The 27,609-nt window shown below is 46.6% G+C and overlaps 1 protein-coding gene across 2 annotated transcripts; it reads right to left on the reverse strand.

Annotated features, from left to right (window-relative positions):
- Positions 1–3,673: 3,673 nt before the first annotated feature.
- Med18 (mediator complex subunit 18) lies at positions 3,674–7,348 on the reverse strand. Of its 2 annotated transcripts, none has more exons than XM_037203018.1 (3): positions 7,229–7,348; positions 6,293–6,434; positions 3,674–4,804 (listed from the first exon to the last, which is right to left on the reverse strand). In XM_037203018.1, the coding sequence occupies exons 2-3, from the start codon at positions 6,363–6,365 to the stop codon at positions 4,251–4,253; spliced, it is 627 nt and encodes a 208-aa protein (XP_037058913.1). In that variant the 5' UTR covers positions 6,366–6,434; positions 7,229–7,348; the 3' UTR covers positions 3,674–4,250. The 2 variants fall into 2 exon arrangements, with proteins under 2 accessions (XP_037058913.1, XP_028744001.1); XM_028888168.2 differs by having other exon boundaries at positions 7,178–7,348.
- Between the last annotated feature and the right edge of the window lie 20,261 nt (positions 7,349–27,609).

Raw genomic sequence — 27,609 nt, forward strand, 5'->3', positions numbered from 1 at the left:
TGTGTGTTGTATTTTTTATTATTATTATTTTTTAAACAGAGTCTCTCTATGTAGCCCTGGCTGTCCTAGAACTCAACTCTGTAGACCAGGCTGACCTCAAACTCACAGAAATTTGCCTGCTTTTGTCTCTTGAATGCTGGGATTAAAGGCATGCACCCCCTCCACACAGATTAGTCTTGCTATATTGTCCAAACTGGATCTCAAAAATTCCTGGGCTCAAATGATGCTTAAACTTCAGCTTCTCTGGTAGCTGGGACAAATGAGGGCAAACTGTGCCTGGCTTGACAGTTTATGCAAGTTTTTGTATCTGAGTGGTACTGGTCATGGAACCTAGGGTCTTGTGCAAGCTAGCCAAGCAGTCTACCACTGAGCTCTAGCCCACTCCTCATATAACACTTTGAATGACAAATGAAGATCCAAAGAGAGTTATGGCCAGGCATGGTGGCATAGGCATTTTGGATTTTGGCTTTGGTTTTGGTGGGTTTTTTGTTTGTTTGTTTGTTATTAAGATTTGTTTATTTATTATGTATATAGTGTTCTGCCTGCACGCATCCCTGCAGACCAGAAGAGGACACCAGATCTCACCACAGATGGTTGTGAGCCACCATGTGGGTGTTGGGAATTGAACTCGGGACCTTTTGAAGAGCAGCCAGTGCTCTTAACCTCTGAGCCTTCTCTCCAGCCCCTGGTTTTGGTTTTTTGAGACAGAGGTTTCTCTGTGTAGCTCTGGCTGTCCTGGAACTCACTGTGTAGACCAGGCTGGCCTTGAACTCAGAGATCCTCCTGCCTCTGCCTCCTGAGTACTGGGATTAAAGACAAGTACCACCAGGCTTGTCTAAGGATAAAAAAATTAAAAGTTGCAAAAACACTTCCAACCAGCTCTCCACTGCTACACCTCAAGGTTTTCTGAGCTTCTACTCAAAAAGTCTAACTTTTCTCTTTCCTTCTAACTCTTGAGTACAAACTGAGTTTGATTCCTAGCACCCACATAGCAGCTAACAACCATATGTAACTCTGACACACTCTTCTGGCCTCCACAGGCATTATACACACATGATACATAGACATGCATATAGGCAAAATACACATAAAACAAAAATAAATCAATCATTTAAACTTTCATGTGTTGGAAAGTGGGATGTACTTGCCATGGTGTATAGGTAGAGGTCAGAGGGCAATCTGTAGGATTTCTACCTCTTCCTTCTACCTTGTCTATCAGAGAGATTGAACTCAGGTCATCACTTGGTGGCAGGTGCCTTTATCTATCCAGTCCTATATTTAACTTTTTTTGCGGGGAGTGGGGCAGATTCGAGACAAAGTTTCTCTGTAATAATACTTCTAGCTGTCCTAGAACTGGATCTGTAGACCAGGCTGGCTTCGAACTCAGAGATCTACCTACCTCTGCCTCCCGAGTGCTGGGATTAAAGGCATGTGCCACCACTACCTGGCTATGTATTTAACTTTTTTTGAGGTAGCTCTTGCCCAGGCTATCCTCCTGCCTCCACCTGAGTGCTGGAATTACAGGTATGCACCACTATGTCTAGCATTTTTTAAATAAAACACCTACCAGCTTTATACTTAACTGTGGTTTAGACCAGTTATCTAATTCACTTAACTGTTATGGGCAAGAATTAGCTGACAAGCTGGTCAGAGAATTCAGCCATGGCTCACGGCACACACAAAAATAAGTTTACATACTGCAATAAATGCTGCAGGATGGCAGCAACAGAAGAACCATCTCTGGCATTGTATTGGTTTTTAAAATGGTCCATCAACAAAAATGTACTTTGTGTGTGTGTGGTTTGAGACAGGATCTTGCTTTGTAGCCCACACTGACCCTGAATTTGTGATCTTCCTCCTCAGTCTTCCTAATGCTTTGATAACAGGATGGCTCCAATAGACTACTATCATGAAGGGTTAAAACATCTCTACAGAGCCCAGGAGGGGGGAAGGATGGGCGGGGGATGATAGCGAATGCCTTTGATCCCAGCACTCAGACAGCAGAGCCAGGCAGATCTCTGAGTTCAAGGTCAGCCTGGTCTACAGAGTGAGATCCAGGAAAGCCACCAAAACTACACAGAGAAACCCTGTCTCAAAAAAAAAAAAAAAAAAAAAAAAAAAAATCTCTACAAAGGATAATCACAAGGGACTGGGTCTGTAGCTTGGTAGTAGAGTGCTTTCTTAGCATGTTCAAGGCCTTTGATTTGGTTTCCTTTTTCCTCAATTTGGTAACGAGTGTGCCAGATTTGAAGGTAAGAAAATATGGATCAGGCTGGAGAGAATGTTCAGGTAAAGCATTGCTGTACAAGTACAGAAAGCTGAGTGCAGATCCAGGTTCCAGCTGGAGGTAGCTGGCTTCTGCAATGCCAGTGCTGGGGGTGGAGAGTCAGACCCGAGAGGCTCCTGGCTGGACATTTAGAAGAACCGGAGCTCCAGGCTCAGGGAGAGAGTTCGTCTGGACAGGAAACGTGGACAAAGGTGCTTGCTGTCAAACCTGACAACCTGAGTTCCACACTTGGCCCCACACGGTCAACGTGCAGGTCCGACGGCTGGCAGCTGTCCTCTGACCTCCTCCACGTGTGCACACGTATGACCTCAATAAATAAATGCGATATAAAATTATAATCAGGTAGATGAACCAACAGTGAGTTTCATTAGGGTTGTTTGTAGGATCCTGAGTAAAACTCCTAAAAAAAGTAGAATAAGAAAGCCGGTTGGTGGTGATGCACACCTTTATTCCCAGAAGACAGGTTGGAGGATCTGAGTTCAAGACCAGCCTGATCTACAGATCGAGTTCCAGGACAGTCAGAGCTACAGGAAGAAATCCTGTCTCCAAACCCACCCCATCCCCCACCAAAAAAAAAAAAAAAAAAATTAGTTTTCCTGAGAGAAAAAAATGAAAAGAAAACTGTATGATATCACACTCTGACCTCATCAAATATGGGACTATGAGCTATTTTTCTTTTTTTTTTTTTTTTTTTTTTAAGATTTACTTATTGAGGCTGGAGAGAAAGCTCAGTGGTTAAGAGTATTGACTGCTCTTCCAGATGACCCGGGTTCAACTCCCAGCACTCACATGGCAGCTCATAACTGCCTATAACTCCAATTTCAGGGAACTGGACACCTTCACACAGACATACATGCAGGCAAAACATGAATGCACATGAAATAAATTGAATTCTTAAAAAAAAGATTTACTTGTTTTATGTGTACAGTGTTTTGCCTGAACATGTCTGTGTACTGTGTGTGCCTGGTGCCCGTGTAGTTCAGAAGTGGGCACCAGATCCTCTAGAACTGGAGTTACAGAAGGCTGTGAGTACCAAGTAGGTGCTGGGAACTGAGCCTGGGTCCTCTGCAAGAACAGTTGGTGCTCATTAACAGCTAAACCATCTCTCCAGCCACTAGCTCCTTAAAGCACTTTTTATTATGTTTATTTCGTGTGTACGTGTGCACACGTACAGGAGGAGTCGTCACAGCATGTGGAGACGGAGTAGGACAACGCACAAGGCAGTTCTCTCCTTGCACCATGTGCGTCCTGGAGGCCTCAGGTCCTGCACAGGTGTGCCCACACCCATCATACACAATAACAACGATAGTAAAACGGTAATATAATAATAGTAAATAGTCAAGAAGTTAAGTAATAATAATAGTAAAAAGTTAATAAGGATCAGAATTGCAATTGTTTCTTTTCTGTCTTTATTACCATACAATGCCAGATCACAACACTGTTCCAAACCTTATATATAAATGGTAAAACAGAACAAATAAAAACATATGAAGACAAAAAATAAATATAAGAATTTTAAAAAAAAAAAAAAAGACAAGACAAAACAATTATCAGAGTTGCTTTTGACATCTTCCTCTGAAAAGCCAGCATGTTCCAGTTCCCTCTCTTTCACTGGAGACAGGACTTGAACAAATCTCCATGCTATCCTGGGTCTTTATTTGGAAAAGACTATCAAGGAAATGAAACTTGGTAAGGAGATCCTTTAACACAGGCACTTAGGCAGACACGTAGGGAAACTAAGTTCCAGGCTAGCTAGTTATGTAGTGAGCTCCAGGTGAGCCAGGGCTACATGGTAAGACCCTGTCACCAATAAGAGAAAAAAAAGAAATTCCCATATGAAGGACAGTTCAAGGGAACCAAATCCTCACCACCCATCTTCCTGAAGGGGGTCAGGCTGCCTGGCAACAGTGAACTGAGGCACTCAGGAGATCTTTCACCTCCAGGTGAGGACAGACCTTCTTCATCACATAAGCCTTTTGGGGTCTATTTTTTCCAGGTGAACCAGAGGCTTGAGCTGCTCCGCAAAGTTCCTCATGTCGTCAGAGACCATGTCCTGCCCAGCTGGTGCGACCACACTTAACTCCACAAGATAGGAGAGCGACAGGGCCTCTGTGCTGTCTGTATTCCCGGGGACCAGGAGTCGGAAAATCTTATACACCACAATCTTCATGATGCCCTTACGGAACAAGTGTCCTTTGGCGACAAACTCATGGTCCATGCGGAAGCCCATTTCCATCAAGAAGTCTGTGAGGTTCTCGGATGTGGCAATGTCCACACAGTTGCGCACCAAAGCGTGGCGGTTCTTGTCTCCCATTTCTGGCTGTCCCAGGTAACGCAGGTGCCAGGGTGCCCCTGCCCTGTCCATGGAGCGCCGGGCCCTTAGAACAAACGGGCTGGCCTGCTGGCCCTTAAGAAGAAATACCATCTCGTGATCGAGGAAAGTCTCGGGCTCCATGTTGTCACACAAACCACGAAGGCGATGGATAAGACTTTCCAAACTGTGGTCTAAAACACTTCCTGAAGAGGTAAAAAAGACAATGAGCTCTGGCTCAGTAAGGGTCGTGAAACTAGTAAAAGATAAATAAATTAATAGTTCTATGCATGGTTTCATATGAACAATTCATGGGATTCTACTGATTCTCTCCCTCCACCACGTGGGTCCCATAGACTGAACTTGGGATGTAGGGCTTCACGGCCAGTGCCCTCTCGTGGTTTGAAAATTGTCCCCATCGGCTCTTATATTTGAAGGTCTTGTCCCTAGTTGATGGACTGAATAGGGAAGGATTAGGAGGCATGTCCTTGTTGGAGGAGGTATGTCACCAAGAGTGGGCTTTGAGTTTTCAAAAGCCCACTCCAGGCCCAATGTCTTTCTCTCTGCTGGTGGATCAGGCTATGCTTCTCAGCTGCTGCCTGCTTGCTGCCATGCTCCCCACCATGATGCAAACCTCTGAGCTGTGAGCAAGCCTGCAGCAAATGCTTTCTTTTGCTGGGTGGCGGTGGCGCAGGCCTTTAATCCCAGAACTCAGGTGGATCTCTGTGAGTTCAAGGCCAGCCTGGTCTACAGAGTGAGATCCAGGACAAGCACCAAAACTACACAGAGAAACCCTGTTTCGAAAAACAAACAAACAAACAAAGCTTTCTTTATCAGCGTTGCCCTTGGTCATGGTACCAGGAAACGGAACAGTGACTAAGATGCACCCTTCTGCACTAAGCTCTCTTGCCAGCCCACAGCCAGTTTTCTTTCTTTCTTTCTTTTTTAAATATTTATTTAACTTTATTTTATGTGCAATGGTGTGAGGGTGTCTGATTCCCTGGAACTGGAGTTACACACAGCTGTGAGCTGCCATATAGGTGCTGGGAATTGAACCCGGCTCCTCTGGAAGAGTAGCCAGTGCTCTTAACTGCTGAGCTATTTCTCCAGCGCGAGTTTTCTTTCTTTATTGTTTCTTCAAGACAAGGTTTCTCTGTCTAGCCCTGGCTATCTTGGAATTTGCTCTGTAGACCAGGCTGGCCTTGAACTGGGGGATCTACTTGTATCTGCCTATGCAGGCGAAACACCAATGCACAAAAATAAAAATAAATTATTAAAAAAAAAAAGAAAGAAAGAGCAGGGAGGTGGTGGCACACGCCTTTAATCCCAGCACTGCCAGGTTGATCTCTGTGAGGTTCAGGCCAGCGTGGTCTACAGATAGAAATCCAGGACAGGTACCAAAACTACAGAGAAACCCTGCCGAAAATAAATAAACAAACAAACAAACAAATAAATAGAAGTTAACAAGTGGTGTGCTGCGTACCTATAATCCCAGGCACCTGAGGCCGGCCTGGTCTGCAGGTAAATTTCTGACCACTGAGCCATCTTACCACCCTACCTCCTTTTAAACAGTTACTTACTGGTCGACAGAAACTGTGGGGTTGTCCTTGTTAACTTTATCTCTACTTACTCTGGCCAGAAAAAAAGGAAAAGAAAAAGAAAACTTGGCAATGCAAGCTCCCCGGTTCACTTACCCTGCAGGAGGTACTCCATCATGTTAATGGTGCCCCCAGTGACTGGCATCATGGTGACTGGTGGGGCCTCCATGATGCCTCTAATTCGGTCCCAGACGACAGAGCTGGAAACAGATCTTCCAATCAGAAGCCCGGGACACACCTGGAAGAGGTACACTTGTCTATACCCTGGAGTGGTTGGTAGTGTGGCACAACTGACTTGCTGTGGCATTGGCCTTGAAATCAAGACTTACGCATTCCGAACTTTGGACATCTGTTTATACAGCCAGTTCCAAGAACGGATGGCCGGAACTCTGGCCACCGAGATACGGCACAACCATCCCAGGTTCAAGTTCTGAACCCTCTAGAAGTTCCCTATGTCATCTTGAGGCAGCTGTGCAACCTCTTGTTCTGGAACTTACTGTCTGTCTTCTTAAATAAGACCAGGGGCATTTAATCACCATGCCCCTCCTCCCCCAGCTACGTGGCTCAAACGAAAACAACCGACATACAACTAAATTCAAAAAAAGGTGAAGTCACCTCGGGCTACACAGAAAGAAATAAAAGCTGGTCGTGTCGGGGCACATCTGTAATCTCAACACTCACGGACAGAGTTAGGAAGACGGCTGCAAGTTCGAGGCCAGACTAGTCTACACAGCAAGTTCCGGCTAGCCAGCTCACAATCACAGTGAGAACGTCTCAAAAAACCCCAAACAAAAGATCCGAAAGCGACCTAAGGCCCTGTCTACCCTTCATCCTACGTCCGTGGAGACTCAGACAGAGGCACCAGGGTACACGTGAGGGTCCCACTAGAACGTCTTTTCAAACGAGCCGGGCGGGAAGCGTGAAGTTAAAGTGACTGCACCGGTCCTCCCACGCGGGGATCGGGGGCACGTGTGAACTTACACTAGCAACACGCCTCCGTGCACGCTGCAGCTCCCACAAAGTTAGATTTACATCCACGTGTGCACGCTAGCAATCCGCACTCCACAAATGCCCAAATCCCGCCATCGAAGATGCAGCCAAACCACCGAATGGACTGCCTTCCGCACTTCCGGCAGGAAGCTGACGGACAGGAAACCTCGCTACCGAAGCCCCGGAAGTAAGGGTGCCGAGAGGGCAGAGAAGGCGCCCGCCTTCTGGCACTGGACGGCGAGAGCGCATGTGCAAAGTGCAGTGCTGCGTGGTGATGGGGTCCCGTCCTAGAGTGGTGCACTGGAGGTGACTGCAGGGCTTTACGTCATAGGACAGCGCTTGGATTTTTTTTTTTCTTTCCCCAGCTTCGACTACCTGGATGTTTTGATCAGATCTCTCGAAACTGATTGGATACTATATTTAAATTTTGAACTCAGCCGCTGGGGGGAGCGAGGAGGGAAAGAGCCGCATTGAAAAAGGGGAGTATGTTATAAATCGGAGACATTCTAGGAGAGACCTGAAGGTGGCAAAGGGATGCTGCGCCCCCCAGCTAAGCACAGCGTTGTGCCGTTTTGGACCTCAGTAGTAACACCTAATATTTTGTGTGTTTTCAAGGGTCTGGAGACCCTTGGCTAAGAGCCTTCCCTGGCATGCGCAAGGCCGTACGTTTAATACGAAACAACAGCAAACTTGTTCAATTTACGGTACATACCTCAACATTAAATACAGGGGACCAGGCACAGTCTGAATCTGAGACCCTCAGAAGGCTGCGTTAAGGAACTCCCCAGCAGAGCTGTTCAAGACTTAAACAACATTGTGAGACTTCAGAAATAAATAAGGCCTAGAGAAGTGGCTCGTCAGGAAAGAGTGCTTGCTGCTCTTGCAGAGTTCCCCACACCCAGAGGAAGGCTGACAGTCATCTGTAATTCCCCTTCCAGGGGATCCGATGCCTCTTCTGCCCTGCTCAGGCACTGCATCCATATGGTGCACATACAGACATGCAGGCAAAACACTCATAGCACACAAAACAGAAAGAAACTAAATTAAGCCGGGCGGTGGTGGCACACGCCTTTAATCCCAGTACTCAGGAGGCAGAGGCAGGCAGATCTCTGTGGGTTCGAGGCCAGCCTGGGCTACCAAGTGAGTCCCAGGAAAGGCACAAAGCTACACAGAGAAACCCTTTCTCAAAAACTAAAAAAAAAAAAAAAAAAAAGAAAGAAATAGACTAAATTAAATAAATAGAGGTTGGGCGGATGGCTAAGTGGTTGAGAGCACCTGCTGCTCTTGCGGAGGACCTGGGTTCATTCCCCAACACTTACATTAGGTGACTCACAACCCTCTAGTTCCAAAGGATCTGATACCCTCATCTGGCATCTGTGGAACCTGTACAGGACATATATGGTGCATACACATACATTCAGGCACACATACACATTAAGTAACTAAATGGAGATTTTAAGTGCAATGAATACTTACTGAACCTGTACATATGCCAAACACATAAGTCAGAGTAGAGTGAACCATCCTTAATCCTCCAGGAGCCCCCCTTAACATTCCCCCAGAGGTCAACTATGTCAGGCAAGGGCACCTGGCTCCCGGTCAATTTGGTCAGCCTGTGTCAGCTCAGATGCCATTTTATATGACTGTCATATGAAATCTGCTTGCTTTCCTGTCATCTTGCTCTTCCATCTGTCTTCTGGCCACTCTCCCCATAGCCTTGATTGTTTGATCGCCAATAAATCTTTCTTTCTACTCATGGAGTGATCTAGTTCAGTAGTTCATCTGCACCATTGCTTATAACATTCACTTGGAATGCAAAATACAAGAGGGCATCAAGAAATGGAGTATCGCTGGGCGGTGGTGGCGCTTGCCTTTAAACCCAGCAAGGAAGGCAAGGCAGGCAGATCTCTGAGTTCAACCCCAGCCTGGTCTTCAGAGCAAGTTCCAGGACAGCCAGGGCTACACAGAGAAACCCTGTCTTTAAAAAAAAAAAAAAAAAAGGGAAGGAAGGAAGAAAGGAAGAAAGAAAAGATACAGCTCAGTGGTACAGGGCTTGCTTCATGCCTGAGGCCTTGGGTTTGATCCTTCGCACTGTAATTAATACTAATAACATTTGTAATGCAATGTTTTAAAAGATGAATGAAGCCGGGCGGTGGTGGCATGGGCCTTTAATCCCAGCCCTCGGGCGGCAGAGGCAAGCAGATCTCTGTGAGTTCGAGGCCAGCCTGGACTACAGAGCAAGATACAGGAAAGGCACAAAGCTACACAGACAAAAACCCTGTCTCAAAAAACAAAACAAACAAACAAAAAAGATGAATGAAAAAAACAATGTCACACAGTGGCTCACACTGGAACCCAAGCTTTCCCGGAACTCAGGGCTGGCGTGAGAGCTGGGAAGCATTACCCTATTCAAGTAACTGCTGACTGATTTCTCCAGTGGGAAGACTCAGGCTACAGATGTTAAACAACGTGGGAGAGACAGGCATGGTGGTTCATGGGACTACATAGTGAGTTCCAGGCCAGCCAGGGCTACAAAGAGAGACCCTGTCTCAAACACACACACACACACACACACACACACACACACACACACACACGGGTTGAGGGGTGGGGGAGGGGGCAGCAAGATGGAGAGAGAGCTATGGACCTGCGTGCTCTGAACCTACGTGCAGTACTACAGACTAGACAAGCAAGAGAGGTCCACAGCTGGTGCACATTGACAAGTCTAACATGGAGTAGCTCACTGCCAGTACTTTTTGTGGGTTTGAGGCCTGTGCCACAGGAGGGAATTCATGTCTGGTAGTGTAAACCTAGTCAAAAGTCTGTGGCTTGAGACGTCATAGCCCCGGTGGGAGAAGGCACTGCTGTTGCTTCGCGGGAGGGACACGGTATGCCCGTCAGACTGCCCTCTCAATGGCTGTGTTTGCACGTGTTGGCCAGTACCGCTCTCAGCCTCTTCAGAGAAGCTCCCTTTGCGATGGGCAGTGGTTCCCATGGAGACTCCTGACGGGTCATCAGAGACTGTTGAGTGCTCAGGCATGAACGGGGCATCCATAACACCCCGAGGCTCCGAGAGCACCACAGGAGAAGAGGTGGGAAGGATATTGGACGCTGAGGAGGGATGGCGGTGCTGAGGTCAAACACCGACTTCTGGGCATGATATCGCCGCGGCACTTTTGTGCTTGCCTACACAAGATGTGCTTGAGATTGGGCCCATCCTGTCAGAGAGGAGGGAGAGGTTGAGGAGGCCCCGCCCCTCCCTGAAGACTTACAGCCAATTAAGGTTTAATAGGGGAAGGAGAGGCATTTTCTTTGGTGCTGCAAGCTACTGATAAAGTGCATATGCTCCTGTGAGCAAGCCTAATGAAGCTTACTTCGTATTGGGAAAACCAGTATGAAAGTAGAAACAGGACTGCTGGGAAAGGGTGGACATCAGTGGGATTGGGAGGGGGCCAGAGAGATTAGTGAGGTATGTATGACCAGGATCCAAATACATGTGTAGACGTATGAAAATGTCATATGAATCCCATTATTATGTATAATTAATATACACTAGTTTAAACAACAACAACAAAACAATAAAAGGCCAGCAAGATGTCGGAGTGGGTAAAAATGTCTGCCACCAAACCTGATAACTTGAGTTGGCTATTAGGGACCTAAATAGCCAATGGAATGAGAGACTCCCAAAAATTGCCTTCTGACCTCCACATGTATGCCATGACAGATTTGTGCCCCCACACAAGAATAAACAAATGTAATTTAAAAGGCTTAATAAGCAGGGCATCATAGCACATGCCTTTAATTCCAGCACTCAGGAGGCAAAGGCAGACAGCCCTCTATGACTTCTCATGCACTACATGATAAGATTCTTTCCCCCTCACTCCCTCCCAAGAAAGCTGTAATAAAATGGTGGTGTAGGTCATTAGGTACAATGCTTCCCTTGTGTACATGAAGTCCTAGGCTGAGTCCAGGATGATGGTGCACACCAGTAACCCCAGGACCCAGGACATGGAAACAAAAAGGAAGATTAGGAGTTCAAGTAAGTTTGAGGCCAGCATGTCATACATAAGACCCTCTCCATTTGGGGGATATTTTTGGCATACTAGAGATTGGACCTAGGGCATCATGCATTTGAGGCAAGTGCTTTAGCTCTAAACGGTAGCCCCTGCCCTGGGACTCTGTCTAGAAGAAGAAAAGAAGGAGGCGATTGAATAGTTTAATGACCAACCAGTCGGGGGAGGGGAGAGAAGACCAAGGCAGAATTGTCCAGATTTTTGCCTTGGGTGGCTGAAGCCACAGTGGTGCTTCTTCTCCTGCAAGATTGGGCAAATGATACAGGCCTGCGTGGTCTCGATTGGAGGTGGCTGTTTCTCCTATAGAGATGCTAATTTCAGAACAGAACATCCAGTGGTCTGTGTGGGTCATTTGAGACAACAAGGTATTTATCCAAATTGAAGCTTAAATAAGATTAAATTTTGAAGCCTGGCAGTGGTGGCGCACGCCTTTTATCCCAGCATTCTGAGGCAGAGGCAGGTGGATCTCTATCAGTTCAGTGTCAGCCTGGTCTACAGAATGAGTTCCAGGAGGCCAGGGCTATACAGAGAAATCCTCTCTCCCTTTCTCTCTCTCCCTCTTCCATTTTTTCTTTCATCTTTAAACAGAAACCCTGTTTCAAACAAAAACACCCCCCAAAAAAAAAATAAAATAAAACTTGAAAGAGGAACTAGACCTGGGCATGGTGGGTTGCACTTGTAATCCTAGTACTTGGAGAGAGAGAGAGACTTGCCCAGGGCCACGCTGCTGGTAAATGTCTGAGCTCATATTTAAATTCAGGTGTTCAGGTGATACTAAGTCTGTTCCCATCTCTGTGAGAGTAAAAGCACGGTCATGAAATGCTGATGTGATCTGCCCACATCCCCTTTACTCCTCTGCCCAAGTACTGCCAACCATCCCCCCCATCTGTGGCACTCATTCCAGCCATGCTGTGCTCATGGACCAAACATCCGCCTGTCCAAGATGCTCCGCCTGTCAAAGATGCTCCTGGCTTCAGGCTTCTGCAGTTCCACAGTCTGTCTGAAACCTTCTCCTGCCACTGAGCTGCAGGGTTCGTTCTCTCGATTTCTATCTCCCTGCAAATCTGGTTTTCTTTTTTTTAAACATGTGGTGTGTGTGTGTGTGTGTGTGTGTGTGTGTGTGTGTGTGTGTGTGTGTAAGTATGTGAGAGGGTGCAAATGTATGTCTGTCATTGAACCTGTGGGGGCCAGAGGTCAATTGCAACTGTTGTTGCTCAAGAGCTCAGCAAGACCCAGAGATCCACCTTTCTGTGCCGTCCCTGCACAGGATACAGGCATGCCTCCATGCTTCTCTTTTCCCTGTGGGTCCTGGGGACTGAACACAGGTCTTCATCTTGCAGGCAAGCATTTTCCTAACTGAGCCCTGTAGCTAGAGTTTTCCTGCCTTGCCCACAGTCAGGACAAATCTTTGTCACCTGCCAGTCCCACAGCCGCTCAGACCCAACCAAGTAAACACAGAGACTTATATTGCTTACAAACTGTATGGCCATGGCAGGCTTCTTACTAACTGTTCTTATAGCTTAAATTAATCCACTTCCATAAATCTGTACCTTGCCACGTGGCTAGTGGCTTACCGGCGTCTTCACATGCTGCTGGTCATGGCGGCAGCTGGCAGTGTCTCCCCGCCTCAGCCTTCCGCTTCCCAGAATTCTCCTCTCTCCTTGTCCCACCTACTTCCTGCCTGGCCACTGGCCAATCAATGTTTTATTTATTGACCAATCGGAGCAATTTGCCATACAGACCATCCCACAGCAGAGCCCTCTCCCCAGCCTCTCAAACCTTCCTTTTCTTAGAGCTGCCTCCCCTGGCCACCTGTTTACATTTGTATTCCACGCTAGATGTGGAATATACCTGTCATGGCAGCTGCTCAGGAAGCTGAGGCAGGAGGATCACTGAACATCTGCAATTGGAGATCAGCTAGTAACAGAACAATACTCCAGGCTGGCAAGAAGGTTCAGCAGGTGGAAGAGATTGCCCGATAACCTGAGTGTGAGCCCCAGATCACAGGGTGGAGTCAACTAACTCCCAAAAGTTAGCCTGTGATGTACACCGTGTACCTCCCTCTCCATGTCATACACACACCGATAATGAATTAAGGAAACAAAGCTTGGCTTGGTGGCACACGCCTTTAAGCCCAGTACTGTTGGGCTCTGCCCCCCCCCTTCCTTGGTTGCTGACCTTGATCAGGTGTCCTCCCTATGCTAATTCCCTGCCCCTCTTTTCCTTTCTCCTAAACAGCTTACCAGAGGTTCCTTGTTTGTGTATCCTGCATATTGGTGTAAACAGCTAGGATGCAAGAATGTAAAACATCTGTAGCGAACTTCTGCCCTCCAGGGTTCTCCCTCTGTGAGGTAAGCCTGTATTTAAGGCCTCTACCCTCCTTCAAAAAACTGCATTCACATTCGGCATTCCACTGTCTTGTTTCTGTTTTAATCCTCAGCCCCTTGCTCGGACATGGTGAACGGGCGGTAGCACAGACTTTACACAGTGCTCGGGAGGCAGAGGCAGGAGGATCGCTGTGAGTTTGAGGCCAGGCTGGTCTACAGAGTGAGTTCCAGGATAGCCAGGGCTACACAGAAAAACCCCATCTCAAAACACAAAAAATAAATAGATAAATAAATAAACAATAAACCAACAAATTAAACCTTAGTTTGTGAGCATGATGGTACTTGCCTATAATCCCAAAAATTGGGAGACAGGAAGATTGCCTGGCCACATAAAGCAATCCTGTCTTAAGGAGATAATGGGCTGGATTGTAGTTCAGTGATAGAGTAGGTGCCTAGCAGATAAAATACCAAGGGCTGGCAGGGTGTGGCAGCACATGCCTTTGATCCCAGCATGAGTACCAGAGTTCAAGGTCATCCTCGGCTACAGATTGAGTTCAAAATCATCCTGGACTATAGGAGTCCTTGTCCACCCTCCCCACCCCTGCCAAAGAAAGAAAGATTAGACAAGCGAAATGCCTCTAGATACTCGTATCTGTGCATTTGTCATAAGTGGAAGCCTCGTGGACGCGGACTCAGATGCATGTTAGAGTCGAGAAAAGGAGTTGAACTTTACAGAGGAGTCCTCCACTTCCACAGAGACACCTAGCCTGCGCTACTCTGCACCTTTGGTTTGTGGTTGTCCTTTTTTGTTTGTTCTATGATGATAGCTGCAGCATGGTTTTTAATAGTAATCACCAACAGTAAACACCCAGCGACAAATAAATGATCCTGTCCTTGGTCTCAGGAGTTTGGTTTGTTCGGACACAGGAAAACATGCCAGGTCGTTTTGTGCCTAATGCGCCTCCCTGGGTGCTGACTCAAGAGTTTATCTTCCTGTCACCACCCCTGGGGTGACAGCAGCATGAACCACTTAATCTGGGGTGGGGGTTGCTAAGAAAGTCTGCCGCCCCAGGGTAATTGCCATATTTACTTGTTCCGTTCCATGCAGCCAATCCATTCCAGCTGCAGGTTGGTCGGGTGTTAAGCTCCCTCAAGGGGCTAGCTATAATAGTTAATGTATTACGCACGTCCATAAAGGATTAAAGATCAGCTCCACTTTAGCTGATCTGTAACTGTCTGTTTGGGTTTCCTGCCGCTCCACAGCCTGCCCCCCACACCCCATCCCATGCTGTCTAGGGACGTCAGCCTTGTTTTCTGTCTGAGGATAATTAACCCACTGAGGCTCAGATTTCCTGGATGGAGGCTCTTAGAGATAAGGTCCTTTAGTGAGCACTTGCTGGGTGCCAGGCTCTAGGGTAAACACTTTCTGTGAATCTCTCTCCCTCATTTACTCCAGTTCCTAGCCCTCTGAGGCAGGTGGAGGTCTAGTTTGCTGGTTGCCAGAGTCCGCCATGTACTCTGCTATAAGTGTCTGGTCCTCTAATATTGCCTTACCATTAACCCCTTCCTGGGGTCAAAGGTCACATGCCATTATGTATATCATCAACCTGGACAATTTCTTTGTTCTTTTTATTTATTTATTTGTATTTTATGTACATTGGTACTTTGCTTGCATGTATGTCTGTAGTGAGGATGTCAGATCCCTCTGGAACAGGAGTTACAGATAGCTGTGAGTTACAGACTGCCATGTCCGTGCTGGGAATTGAACCCAGGACTTCTGGACGAGCAGTCAGTGCTCTTTTTTTTTTTGGTTTTTTGAGACAGGGTTTCTTTGTGTAGCTTTGGAGCCTGCCCTGGAACTTGCTCTGTAGACCAGGCTAGCCTCGAACTCACAGAGATCCATCTGGCTCTGCCTCCTGAGTGCTGGGATTAAAGGTGTGTGCCACCACCACCCAGTGCACACAATTTTAAGAATAAAAAAATTTTTTAAAAGAATTTAAGGCTTAGTCTGGAGATGCATAGAGCTCAGCTAATAGAATGCAAGAGCCCCACATTCTGTCTCCAGTAGTGCATGTAAACAAAACCAGGCATGGTGGCAAATAACTGCAAAGCCACAATCAGGATGTACACGCAGGAAGATCCGAAGTTCAAAGTCATCACCAGCAACATAGCAAGCTTAAAGCCAGCCTGTTGGTTAAATGGCGCGCTGCTGGCTGAGGAGGAGACTGCTGATCAGAAGAATCACAGGCCATGGTTACCTTTTTAGAGCTTTATTGGGAGAGAGGAGGGGGAGAGAGAGAGGGAAAGGGGGGGCAGAAGGAAGGAGAGAGCAGAAAGAGAAGGGGGGCTCACACAGGGCCCACCCGCTTTTTAGGATGGTGACATAATTAAGGATAGAATCCTTACACAGCCTGGGTTACTCTGTAAGAGCCTGGAGCAATGGCTCAGGGCTAAGGGCATTGGGTGCTCTTGCAGAGGACCAGGTTCAGGTCCCAGCACCCACATGGCGGCTCACAACCATTGGTAGCTCCAGTTCCAGGGGATCCATTGTCCTCCTCTGAACTATGCAGGCGCCAGGCACTCACATGGTGCACACGCATATGCAGGTAAAACACTCAAACACATAAAATAAATAAACCTTTAGATAAGTAAGAGGTAAAGGCCTACAGGAGTGACAGGCTGAGTTCAAGGCCAGCCTAGATAACTGAATTTGGCCTTTCCTGAAAAAGGAAGAAAAAATGAAAATAGAGGGGCTGGGGAGATCGCTTAGAGGGTGAGAGCAGTTGCCGCAGAAGCCTGAGGACTTGAGTTCAAATGCCCAACGAGGCATGGGTTGCAGGGGCCTGAAACTCCAGTACCTGGGTAGAGACAGGTCTCTAGCCTGGCTCCAGTTTCACTGAGAGATCTTGTCCAAGGGCAATAAAGTAGAGAGTGATAGATCAAGATCCTTGATATTCTCCTCTGGCCTCTGGGAGCCCCTAGGCACACACACACACACACAATGTACACACCAACACCACACACACAAACACACACACACACACACACACACACGCCATGCAATGTATACACACCAATACCACACACACATACTCATACCACACATGTGGCATATACATAACACACACAACACACACACACACACACACACACACACACACAGCACAATTACTTTTCTAAAGGCTTGTTTTTATTTCCCAACTAAGTGTCTGTGGTATCTGTGCATGTGTGAGTACAGGTGCCTTTGGAGGTTAGGGCTTAGGACCCCACAGAGCTAAAATTACAGGAGGATGTGAGTCTTCCAATGTGTGTGCTGAGAACAGAACTTAGGTCTTCTGGAAGAGCATAAGCACTCTTAACCTCTAAGCCATCTCTCCAGCCCCTTAACTTAATTTTTAAAAAGAAACAAGCTGAGCAGTGGTAGCAAGCATCCCAGCACTCAGGAGGCAGAGGCAGGTGGATCTGTGAGTTTGAGGCCAGCCTGGTCTAGAGAGTACCAGGACAGCCAGGGCTACACAGAGAAACGCTGTCTTGAAACCCATCCAACCCCCCTCCCTCACCACCAAAAAGAAACAGAGGCCTTAACAGCATGAGTGAGGTCCTGGGTTCAATGCCAGCGCTACAAAACAAAACAAAAGCAGACTACTGAGAGGAAGCCCCATTAGGAAGCAGGGACGGAGGGAATGGACGAGAGCGCTCAGAAACTCCAGATTTCATCAGAAACCTGGTATAACGCCCCCTAGAGGACAAGGCTGTTAGTGATGACGATACCTGCTGGGGGCTGGCGGACTGCATCTCCACTTCTTGGTCCTTGGTGACTGGGTCTATCAACCACTAGTTACCTAAGAAACCACACAAAAGCCCCTGTTGGCATTTGTGGATGCAAAAGTTGCGGAAGATTCGGCTCCTAGCTTCCACTCTGGTGGGAAGATGAGAACCCAGAGTGCGGCGTTGGTGTGACGATGCAGATGGGCAACATTCCTCAGCTCCCCACAGGAGAGAGTGACACAGGCAAGATGCAAATGCTCAGGCTGAGACACCATCTCCACCTCCTACAGCCAGGCAGCTTCTACGGCCTAGTGAAGATGAAAAGGAAACCCGTGTGACACACTTAGCCACAGTGTGACACACTTAGCACACGGACCGGGACTGCGGTGCCGGCAGACACGGCTGGGTAGGAACCGTTAAAATGCTACAAGCAAGAACTGCAACCAGCGTGGCTTCGTCATCACTGGTATCTGCTCTTCCCCTGGAGGACCGTCAGGAAAGGACTGTGCAAGAACCGGGACCGTGTTCAAGGTGTGACTTCAGGAAAAATCTTTCTACCTAAGATTACAGGCTGCAGACTGAAAAGAGACAGCTGTCTTCAGACTCTTGAGACTCCAGGGAAGGATGGGAAATGAAGCCCTACAGAGCAGAAGGGACTTGCCCAGGGTACAACAGCAAGCCTCAGCAACAGACAGCCTTTCCCTGGCCGGTTCCTTCTCAGCACAATTTCTCCATTCTCAGTTTTGGAGAGTTTCGAGGGAGAGACTCACTCTGTAGCCCAGGTTGGCCTCCCAAATACAAGGATTACAGATGTGTGCCACAACACTTACACACCGCGCGCGCACACACACACACACACACACACACACACACACATCGGTTTTTAGAGACAGGGTTTCTCTGTGTAGCCCTGGTTGTCCTGGAACTCACTGTTGTAGACCAGGCTAGCTTCGAACGTGGAGATCTGCCTGCTTTTGCCTCCCAAGTGCTGGGATTGAAAGTGTGTGCCACCCACCACCTGGTTATTTGTATTATATTATATATGTATGTATATGTGTGTATGTATATATATTTGTTACATTTTATTTTATTTGTGTTGGAGAGGGTATGCCACAGCATTCGTGTGGAGGTCAGAGGACATCTTATGGGAGTCAGTCCTCTCCTTCTACCATGTGGGGTTCCAGGGATTGAACTCAGGCCATCAGGCCTGGTGGGAACAAGACAGGATGTTGCTATGTAACTCAGGCTGGCCTAGAAGTCATTATGAAGCCCAGGCTAGAGTAATTTCTTTAGTCTTGTAGACTTGGGTGGATTCCTGACCCTGGGTAACCTGTGTGATTTCGATTAGTGATACAACAACTCTGAACCCAGTATTTTCATTTGTCAAATTAAATAATGACATCAGTCTTACTGGGTTGCCATAAAGATTGAATTATATGGTAAACATAGTATGCAATTATTAAAATACATACCTAGTTCCCATTTTAAGGGGAGGAACTAAGTCTTGCTGCAACTTCTCTCCTCGTAGATTGTACCTCCAGGCAAGAAAGAGCCTGGAAGTTGAAGAAACTTCTGGATGAAGACTGGGTGGGTTTGACGAAGCTAACCTCCCCTTGAACTTGTCACCGGGAGCTACCTTTTTGTACAGGAGATCTAAAAGACACCAGGCAGCCAGAGTCCTTGCCCAGCCTCTGTGGCCTAATGGACAAACAGGTTGTGAAACCACCGAGCTGTGACTCAGCCTGGACCTGCCCCACTGGTTACAGCCAGCAGGCTGGGGCTGTTTGGCTGAGTTCTGAAAGGACATTGTGTCTAACAAACACATCGCCTGTCAAAGCCCTGACAGGGTGCCAAGCACAGACTGTGAACTCTGGTCATTGGGGCGTCATGAATGACTGAACTGGGGTACCAAAGTTGTATGCCTCTCCTGCTTGTTATTCTTGTCTAATGACGCCCGGTGCTCCTGTCAGGATGAAGGAATGTGCTAGAGGCTGGGGAGCGCTCCTGTCTCTCCAGGGGAAGCTTGGCCTGGCCTTTGAGGTCAGCATTATGCAAAGCTGAGTTCAGAGCCCAGGCTCTGCTGCTGAGTGTCTTTGTGACCCTGGGAACCTATCTTTACCCTCTGTAAGCATGAACTTCCTACTATAAAAAAAAAACAAAAAAAAAAAAAAAAAAAAAAAAAAAACTCCCACCTTGAAAAGTTGTCATTTAGTGATAAAGTATGCAAAGTTCCTTCCTAAAGTATAGAAAATTATCTGTAAGTTGGTATTAGAATTCTGTGCTGGAATCCATCCTTTCCCAATTTTAAAGGGAACTTGCCTCTTCTGCAAGGTAGGGTTCATATTATGGCAGAATGTTCCCACTCACCAGCACTTAGGAGATGGAGGCAGGAAGATCTTGGGATTAAGGCCAGCCTCAGCTACATAATGAGTTAGCTGGACTACATGAGAAGGGTCTCAAAAGAACCAAAAACCAAAACCTTTTGGAGTTATACCATGTAGCCCAGGCTAGACTCAAATTCATCATCCTCCTGCCTTAGCCTCCTAATTCCTAAAAGCTGGAATAGCAGTTTTGTATCTTATGTCTGGTTGAGAAAGAAACATTGTTAATAAATGGTCCCCAAAGGCACCCAAGTCCTTATCTCTGACTTGTCAATGTTGAATGGATCACATCACTTTGCAAATGAATTGAAGAAAGGTGACAAGACATTTTTGAGTTGAAGTCATTATCCTGGAAGATCTAGGTGGGTTCTGTTTGGGATCATATCTGTCATTATAAAAGGGAACTAGATCCTACTAAGAAGAAGTCAAGAATATGTGCTGTGGTTCAAGCATGTCGCACAAAGTTTATGTGATGGAAACAATCCTCAGGGCAAGGACAGTAAACTGTGAAACTCCCAGAGTGATTAAGTCCTGGTGCTCTGTTCTCATGGCTTCCTTGTAAACAACCTCTCGCCATTTCTTCTCTCTCTCCTTCCACCAAGCCCTGGTCTTATCTGATGCCTTGCAGCATGTTTTTATGCTTTTCTATTCCATCTAGAAATCTTCACCCTTTGGAACAGAAAGAGATCAATTCTTTTTTTGAGACAGAGTTTCTCTGTGAAACAGTTTTGGGTGTCCTGGAACTCACTCTGTAGCCCAGGCTGGCCTCGAACTCAGAGATCCACCTGCCTCAGCCTCCCGAGTGCTGGGATTATAAACAACTCCACACCTGCTTTTCTTGGTGCTCGAGTAACACGAAGAGCTTCAGTTATGGAGGGCAAGCACTCTGCCAACTACACCGCACACCCAGCTTACATTTATTCATTTTCTATTTCCACTTATGTATGTTCAGGCTGGCCAATGTGTTCGTGCATGCCTGTAATCCCAGCACTTGAGAGGTAGAAACAAGAAGATCAGGAGTTCAAGGTCATCATTGTCTATATAGAGGGCCCAAGACCAGACAGAACTACAGGAGAGCCTGGTGGCCCACGCCTTTTAATCCTAGCACTTGGGAGATAGAGGCAGGAGGATCTCTGTGAGTTGGAGGCCAGCCTGGTCTACAGAGCAAGTTCTAGGATGGACTCCAAAGCTACACAGCAAAACTCTGTCTTGGAAAATAAATAAATAAATAAATAAATAAATAAATAAATAAATAAATAAAATAAAAACAAAATCCCAAGGACTGATGGTTTAACAGGTAAAGGCACTTGCCACCAAGCCTGAGTTTGAGACCTGGGACCCAAATATTGAAAGATGGTGGAAGAGAAAACCAGACCCTACAAGCTGTTCCCTGACCTCCACATTCACACCATGACTGAATGAATTAATGAGATGGCTCAGGGGTTAAGAGCGTTTGTTCTTTTGGAGGTCCTGCTTTGGTCCCCAGCACCTATAGAGTGGCTCAGAAACATCCTTCACCTCATTTCCTGGAGGGTCTGACACCTCTGACCTCCTTGGGCACAAGCGTACATGAAGGCAAAATACTCATGCCCATAAAATAAATCTAACCTGGTTGATTGTAGCTGGAGAATTTCTCCCCAGCTCCTGCCAAGTCCCACCAGTCCCGGAGCCCATTTATAAAATAAACACACAGACTCTTACATTATTTAAACTGTTTGGCCATTAGCTCAGGCCTATCATTACCTAGCTCTTACTCTTATATTTAGCCCATTTTTATTAATCTATACTTTGCCACATGGCTTGTGGCTTACCAGTACTTTACATCTTTCTTGTCCTGGCTGCAGTTCTAGGCACTCTCCCTCTGCCTTCCTGTTCCCTCAATTCTCCTCTCTGTTAGTCCTGCCTATACTTCCTGTCTGGCTACTGGCCAATCAGTGTTTATTTATACAGAACGATATCCACAGCAGTTGATGATGGTGCATGCGTTAATCCCAGCACTCGGGAGGCAGAGGCAGTCAGAGCTCTGTGAGTTCAAGGCCAGCCTGGTCTATAGAGTGAGTTTCAGGACAGCCAGGGCTACACGGTGAAACCTGGTCTTGAAAAATGAAAACAAAACAAAACAAAAATACAAGAAAGGAAGAAAGGAAGGAAGGAAGGAAGGAAGGAAGGAAGGAAGAAAGAAAGAAAGAAAGAAAGAAAGAAAGAAAGAAAGAAAGAAAGAAAGAAAGGAAACACCACATATGGTGCTACAAGAAAGTTAACAAATCCAAAAACAGTTATCTAGCATGCACAGGTCACAGGTTTGATCCCCAATTTTTTTTTTTGCAGGGGGGACAACACACCAATTTACCGTGTAGCCCAGGTTGGCTTTCAACTGGCAATCATCCTGTCTTAGTCTTCCAAATGCTAGAATAAGAGGAATGGGCCAGGACACCAACTGACTGTTGTGTTTATATTAAACATTTAAAGCAGCTAAGTCTGTAGGAGCTAAAAGTGTATCAAGATTGTGTAAATCTGAATGGACAGAAAGTTTGGGGATTGCCAAGAGTGATGACACTTACCAGTAATCTTAGCACTTGGGAAAAATGGAGGCAGGAGATTGAGGAGTTCAAAGTTATCCTGACTACATGGAAGTCCAAGGTTATCATAGGCCTCATAACACCCGATTGATAATCATCATCATCATCATCATCAGGGATCCCAACACTCAGGAGGTAGAGGCAACTGGATCTCTGGTATATTAATTTAAGATGTGCTACATTTGTTTATGCTGTGAAACATTTGTTTTAATGATGCAAAGATGTGCTGCATTCTTTTATGTTACATTTGTTTAACTCTGTAAAGCTGTGTTACTTTACCTGTCTAAAACACCTGATTGATCTAATAAAGAACTGAATGGCCAATAGCTAGGCAGGAGAGGGATAGGCAGGGCTGGTGGGCAGAGAGAATAAATAGGAGGAGAGATCTAGAGAAGAGGAGAAGAGAGAGAAAAGGAGGAGAGGAGGACAGTAGGGGCCAGTCACCCAGCCACACAGCCAGCCACAGAGTAAGAAGGAAAGAAAGGTATATAGATTGAGAAAGGTAAAAGCCCAGAGACAAAAGATCTCTATGGGCTCATGGTCATGGTCAGCCTGGTCTACAGACTGAGTTCCAGGACAGCCAGGGCTACACAGAGAAACCCTGCCTTGAAAAACAAAACAAAACAACATCAAGAACAATAATAAATAAAGGGCTGGTTATGTCATTTAGTTGATACACTACTTGCCTTACACACACACACACACACACACACACACACACACACACACACACACGCCCAAAGTTCCAGTTCGATCCCAGCACTGTCTTAACTGGGTGTGGTGGAGGTGGGGAGTGGGCGGAGAGGAAGATCAGAAGTTCAATGTCATCCTCTACCATACAGTCAGTCTAGAACTGGGGCTCAAGCTGGCCTCAAACTGAAGATCCTTTTGCCTCGGCACTGGGATTACAGGTGTGTGCCTCCATTCACAGGTCCAAAGCCAAGAGATTAACCATTTCATTTGCTTGCCATTTTGCTTGGCTCATGAGACCTCCTCCTAGACTGGCTGATGAGGTCTGCACAGAACTTTCCGTTCCCATCCGTTCCTTTGCTAGGTGCTGTAGCATTTCCTGTGACTCTCCTTTGAGGCTGAAACCTGAGTTACTTCAGTTGTCCCTGAAAGTTTCCTGATTCTGAGAAGATAGGGACTTGCTGAAGGCATGGTGACCAAGGAACCCAGCAGGATGCTCACACCAACCCTGGGACCTGGGGACCCTGCAGAGACCACAAACCAAAGACCATGACACATTAGCTTCTCACGAGCAGCTCAGTAGTCCCTTCACCGTTTTGTCACAACTTAAGGCTCTTTAGTGTGTGTATGTTTGAGGCAGCAGCAGTGTGTGACGGAAGAGTGTGTAGACCAGAGCTCAACATCAAGTGTCTTCTCTGATCACTTTACATCTTTGAGACAGGGTAGCCCCATCTGTCCTGGAACTCACTCTGTAGCCCAGGCTGGCCTGGAACTCAGAGACCTGCTTGCCTCTGCCTCTTAAGTGCTGAGGTCAAAGGCATGTGCCATCACTGCCTGGTAACTTTCTTTTTTCTTGTTTTCCTGCAAGTTTTCTCTTTTTCTTACATGTTCCAACAAATATACTGGGCACAGTTCTCATGGATTCAGCTTGCTGAACGTGTCCTTCCTTGTACCAATCTCTGTGTGTTCTAATCAGCTAGACCAGACTTCATTGTGTATCCATATCTGGAGATAAGGAGGTAGGCTCAGGCCTTCCAGGCTTCCAGAGCATAAGATAAGTGCATCTCCAGACAAAATAGCCCCATGCTGTTTCCAAGAGATGAGGAAGAGGCTGGGTGGACAAATTCATACACCCTTGCCAGGGTATTTGAGATGGGACTGACTCAGCGTGTCCCCACCCAGATAGCCTTGAGAGCTGATGCTCCTAGCTCACTGTCCATTCTGCTCCAGTTTTGAATGTACCTTCTCGGTTGTTAAATATTTTTTCCACACCCACCTGAGTCCTTCTCCAGCTCAGTCGTTAAGTACTTTGAACCCATTCATTTCTACCAAACGAACAGTTTCGGCCCAATTTATCAACTTTTCCAGACCGATCTGTTTTTACAGCTACACACACATCCTAGGGCCTGACCCAATGGTTCTGCATCTCAGAACCTCAGCCTATAAAGGAAAAGTCTACCTGCCCATCTTCTAAGACCAGTTCACCCACAGTTCCCCCCTTGAAGACTTCCTAACTGCCCCCACCTACAACTAACTTCAGAATGCCTTACTCTTACTGAACGCTCAGTCACCATCTGTCTGTGTTTGATGGATGGATTAGACTTTTGCTGTCTTCTTCTCCTGTATGAGACCCAATTGCTTTTGAAGGCAAGGACTATACAATATTCATCCTTCCATTTCCATAAAAGTCTATCACAATGATCCCGGACCACTTAATTAGCCTTGTGATACTGAGTAAAGTCATTTATATCTCTGAGGTTTGGCTGTGTGTGTGTGTGTGTGTGTGTGTGTGTGTGTGTGTGTTGGTTGGGAATTGGATACAGGCTCTGCCATGTGCTGTGGTATCTATGCAAGATTGTTTGTTTGTTTGTTTTCCAGAGCTGAGGACCGAACCCAGGGCCTTGTGCTTGTTAGGCAAGCGCTCTACCACTGAGCTAAATCCCCAACCCTGAGTTCTGCCTTTTTTAAGACAGAAATCTCACTATGTAGACCATCTGCCTGGCCTAGAAGTCACTGTGTAGACCACTGTGGTGATATATTGTGTACCCTAATAAATTTGCCTGAGGATCAGAGGGTAGAGCCAGCCACTAGATTAGACATAAAGGTCAGGCAGTGGTGGCACACACCCTTAATCCCAGCACTTGAGATCTTATGTCTTTGCTTGGGAAGCACACACCCTTTAATCCCAGGAAGTAATATGGCAGGGCAGAGAAAGGCATATAAGGCATGAGGAAACAGGGACTCAACTCTCTTTAGGCTGAGGATTTATTTCATAGAGGTAAGAACTAGTGGCTGGCTGTTCTGCTTCTATGACCTTTCAGCTTTCACCCTGATATCTGGCTCTGGGTTTTTTGTTTTTGTTTTTTGTTTATTTGTTTATTATTATTATTATTATTATTATTATTATTATAAGACCATTTAAGATTCGAACAACAGACATTCATGCTGGACTCAAACTCATAGAGATCCTCTTGCCTCTGTCTCCCAAATTCTGGGATTGAAGGTGTGTGCTATCATGCCTGCCCTAATTTTTTAATGTGCATATACTAGGTGACCCTTGCATTGGACAAATACCCATGTTGACAGAGCTGGAGTTCAAATGTTTTTCTTTAGATAAAGATTGATGTGACGAAGGACTGTTCCAAAAATCATTCCACGTAGGAAACAGTGGCTGGCACATCGCCGGGAAGCAGCAGTGAATGTTGCTAAATAACTTTTCTCAGTAGAATTGAGTTGGTTTCCGCTTTGGCTGCCCTTTGTCCTGGAGTGCTTTGGCCCTCTCCAGTTTATCCAGGATTCATCCAGGAGGTTTCATCAGATCATGTGACGCAAAGCTCTCTTGGAGAGTCTCACTAGACCGAATCTTCTGAACAGGCATCTTCTGAATAGGCCAGTGTTCAGAAGTGGGGTGGGGTTGGGGCGGGGGAGACATGGGCCGGAAGTCCTGGATCTGGAGCTGCCCAAAGGTCTTTGCGCTGACCCAGACAGCAAATGGAACCCAGACCAAGGGAGATGCTGCCTGGTGGGGAAAATGTTAGTCTTGCCTTCCCCACTGTGCCAGGAGTCCGAAGTCCACAGCTGCGTTCCGTTCTGAGCACACTGCTCACCCTTGGGTTTCCAAGGCTTTTTTTTTTTTTGGTGCTGAAACCACTTCTCTATTGGTCTGAAGCACTCCAACACACTCCCTTCACGATGCCTGAGAGAGCCATGGAGGTGCGGACTGACCGAACCCATGTCCTGCTCGTGGGGACAGTTTCCTCTGAACGCAAGCTGGGAAGATGGCCCACTGATAAATTGCTTGCACCCAAGTAGAAATCCCTAGCACCCAGGTCAAAGCCTGTATAATCTTAGCTCTCAGGAAACAAAGACAGGTGACTCCTTGGGACTCTCCTGCCAGCTGTCCTAACTTAATTTTTGAGCTCCAGATTTGGTGAGAGACCCTGTCCCCCCCAAAATATGATAGGGCCTGGAAAGATGTTAAGTGCAATTACTGTTCTCCCAGAGGATCTGAGTTCCATTCCCAGCACCCACAATGCAGAGAGAAGGGGCTCCCCAATACCTGAAACCTTAGCTCCAGGATCGCCAATGCCTCTTCTGAGGGCACCTGCCCTCACGTGCACACACCCAGACACACACACACACATGAACACACAAACATGCATACACCATACACACACACTAAAACACAGTCTGTTTGCTTTCTAGTTACCAAGCTCTTGAGACTTACCGGGTGTTAGATTGAAAACATCATGTGTGTTATTTCATTCAGAACTTATCAACCTTGGGATAGTTGACTTTTTGGACTGGATAACAGTTTGTTACGGAGCCTGTCCTGTGTGGGGTATGATGCCTGGCAGCACCCCTGGTTTCCACCCAATGAAGGTCAGGAGCACTACCAATCGGGATAAACAAAAATGTCTCCTGACCTTGGCAAATGTTCTGGTGGGTAAATTATCCCTAGATGAGAGTGGTCACTTTTTTTTTTCCTCCAGAAGTCACCCCGCGGGAGTCGGTTTTCCCCTTCACCAGGTGGACTCTGAGCATGGATCTCAGGTCGTCAGGCTGGGCAGCAAGTGCCTTTCCCTGCCGAACCAACTCACTGGACCTAATAGCACTATTTATTTTTTTAAAGAAAAGGAAAAAAAAAAAAGGACAAGGTCTCGTTGTGTAGAGTTCTTGATGGTTTGGAACTTTCTATGTAGACCAGACTGGCCTCAAACTCACAGAAATCCACCTGCTTCTACAACCCGAGTGCTGGGATTAAATGTGTGCGCCACCATGCCCAGCATAATTTTCGAAATTGATGGTGACATTACCATTTTGTAGATGAAAAAATTTAAACAAGTTATTAATGGTCCTAGGAGCACTTGGGCTCTGTTTGTTCATGCTCTGCCTCACACCAGATGGACTCGCACTGGGGTTGAGGCTCCTCCGTCTGGTTCCAAAGTCCAAGCTCTTTCTCCACCACTAGACTGAGCCCGACTGTCTGAGCGCTGGCCACAGAACAGCCAGCCAGGCAGGGAGAGGGGACTGGAAAGGAGCCAAGGCCACTGCCTCAGAAATTGTGATTGTTTTTTTTTTTTTTTTTTTCCAAATAGGGTTTTG

Source organism: Peromyscus leucopus, chromosome 2, assembly GCF_004664715.2.
Source record: "Peromyscus leucopus breed LL Stock chromosome 2, UCI_PerLeu_2.1, whole genome shotgun sequence".
Lineage (NCBI taxonomy): Eukaryota > Metazoa > Chordata > Mammalia > Rodentia > Cricetidae > Peromyscus > Peromyscus leucopus.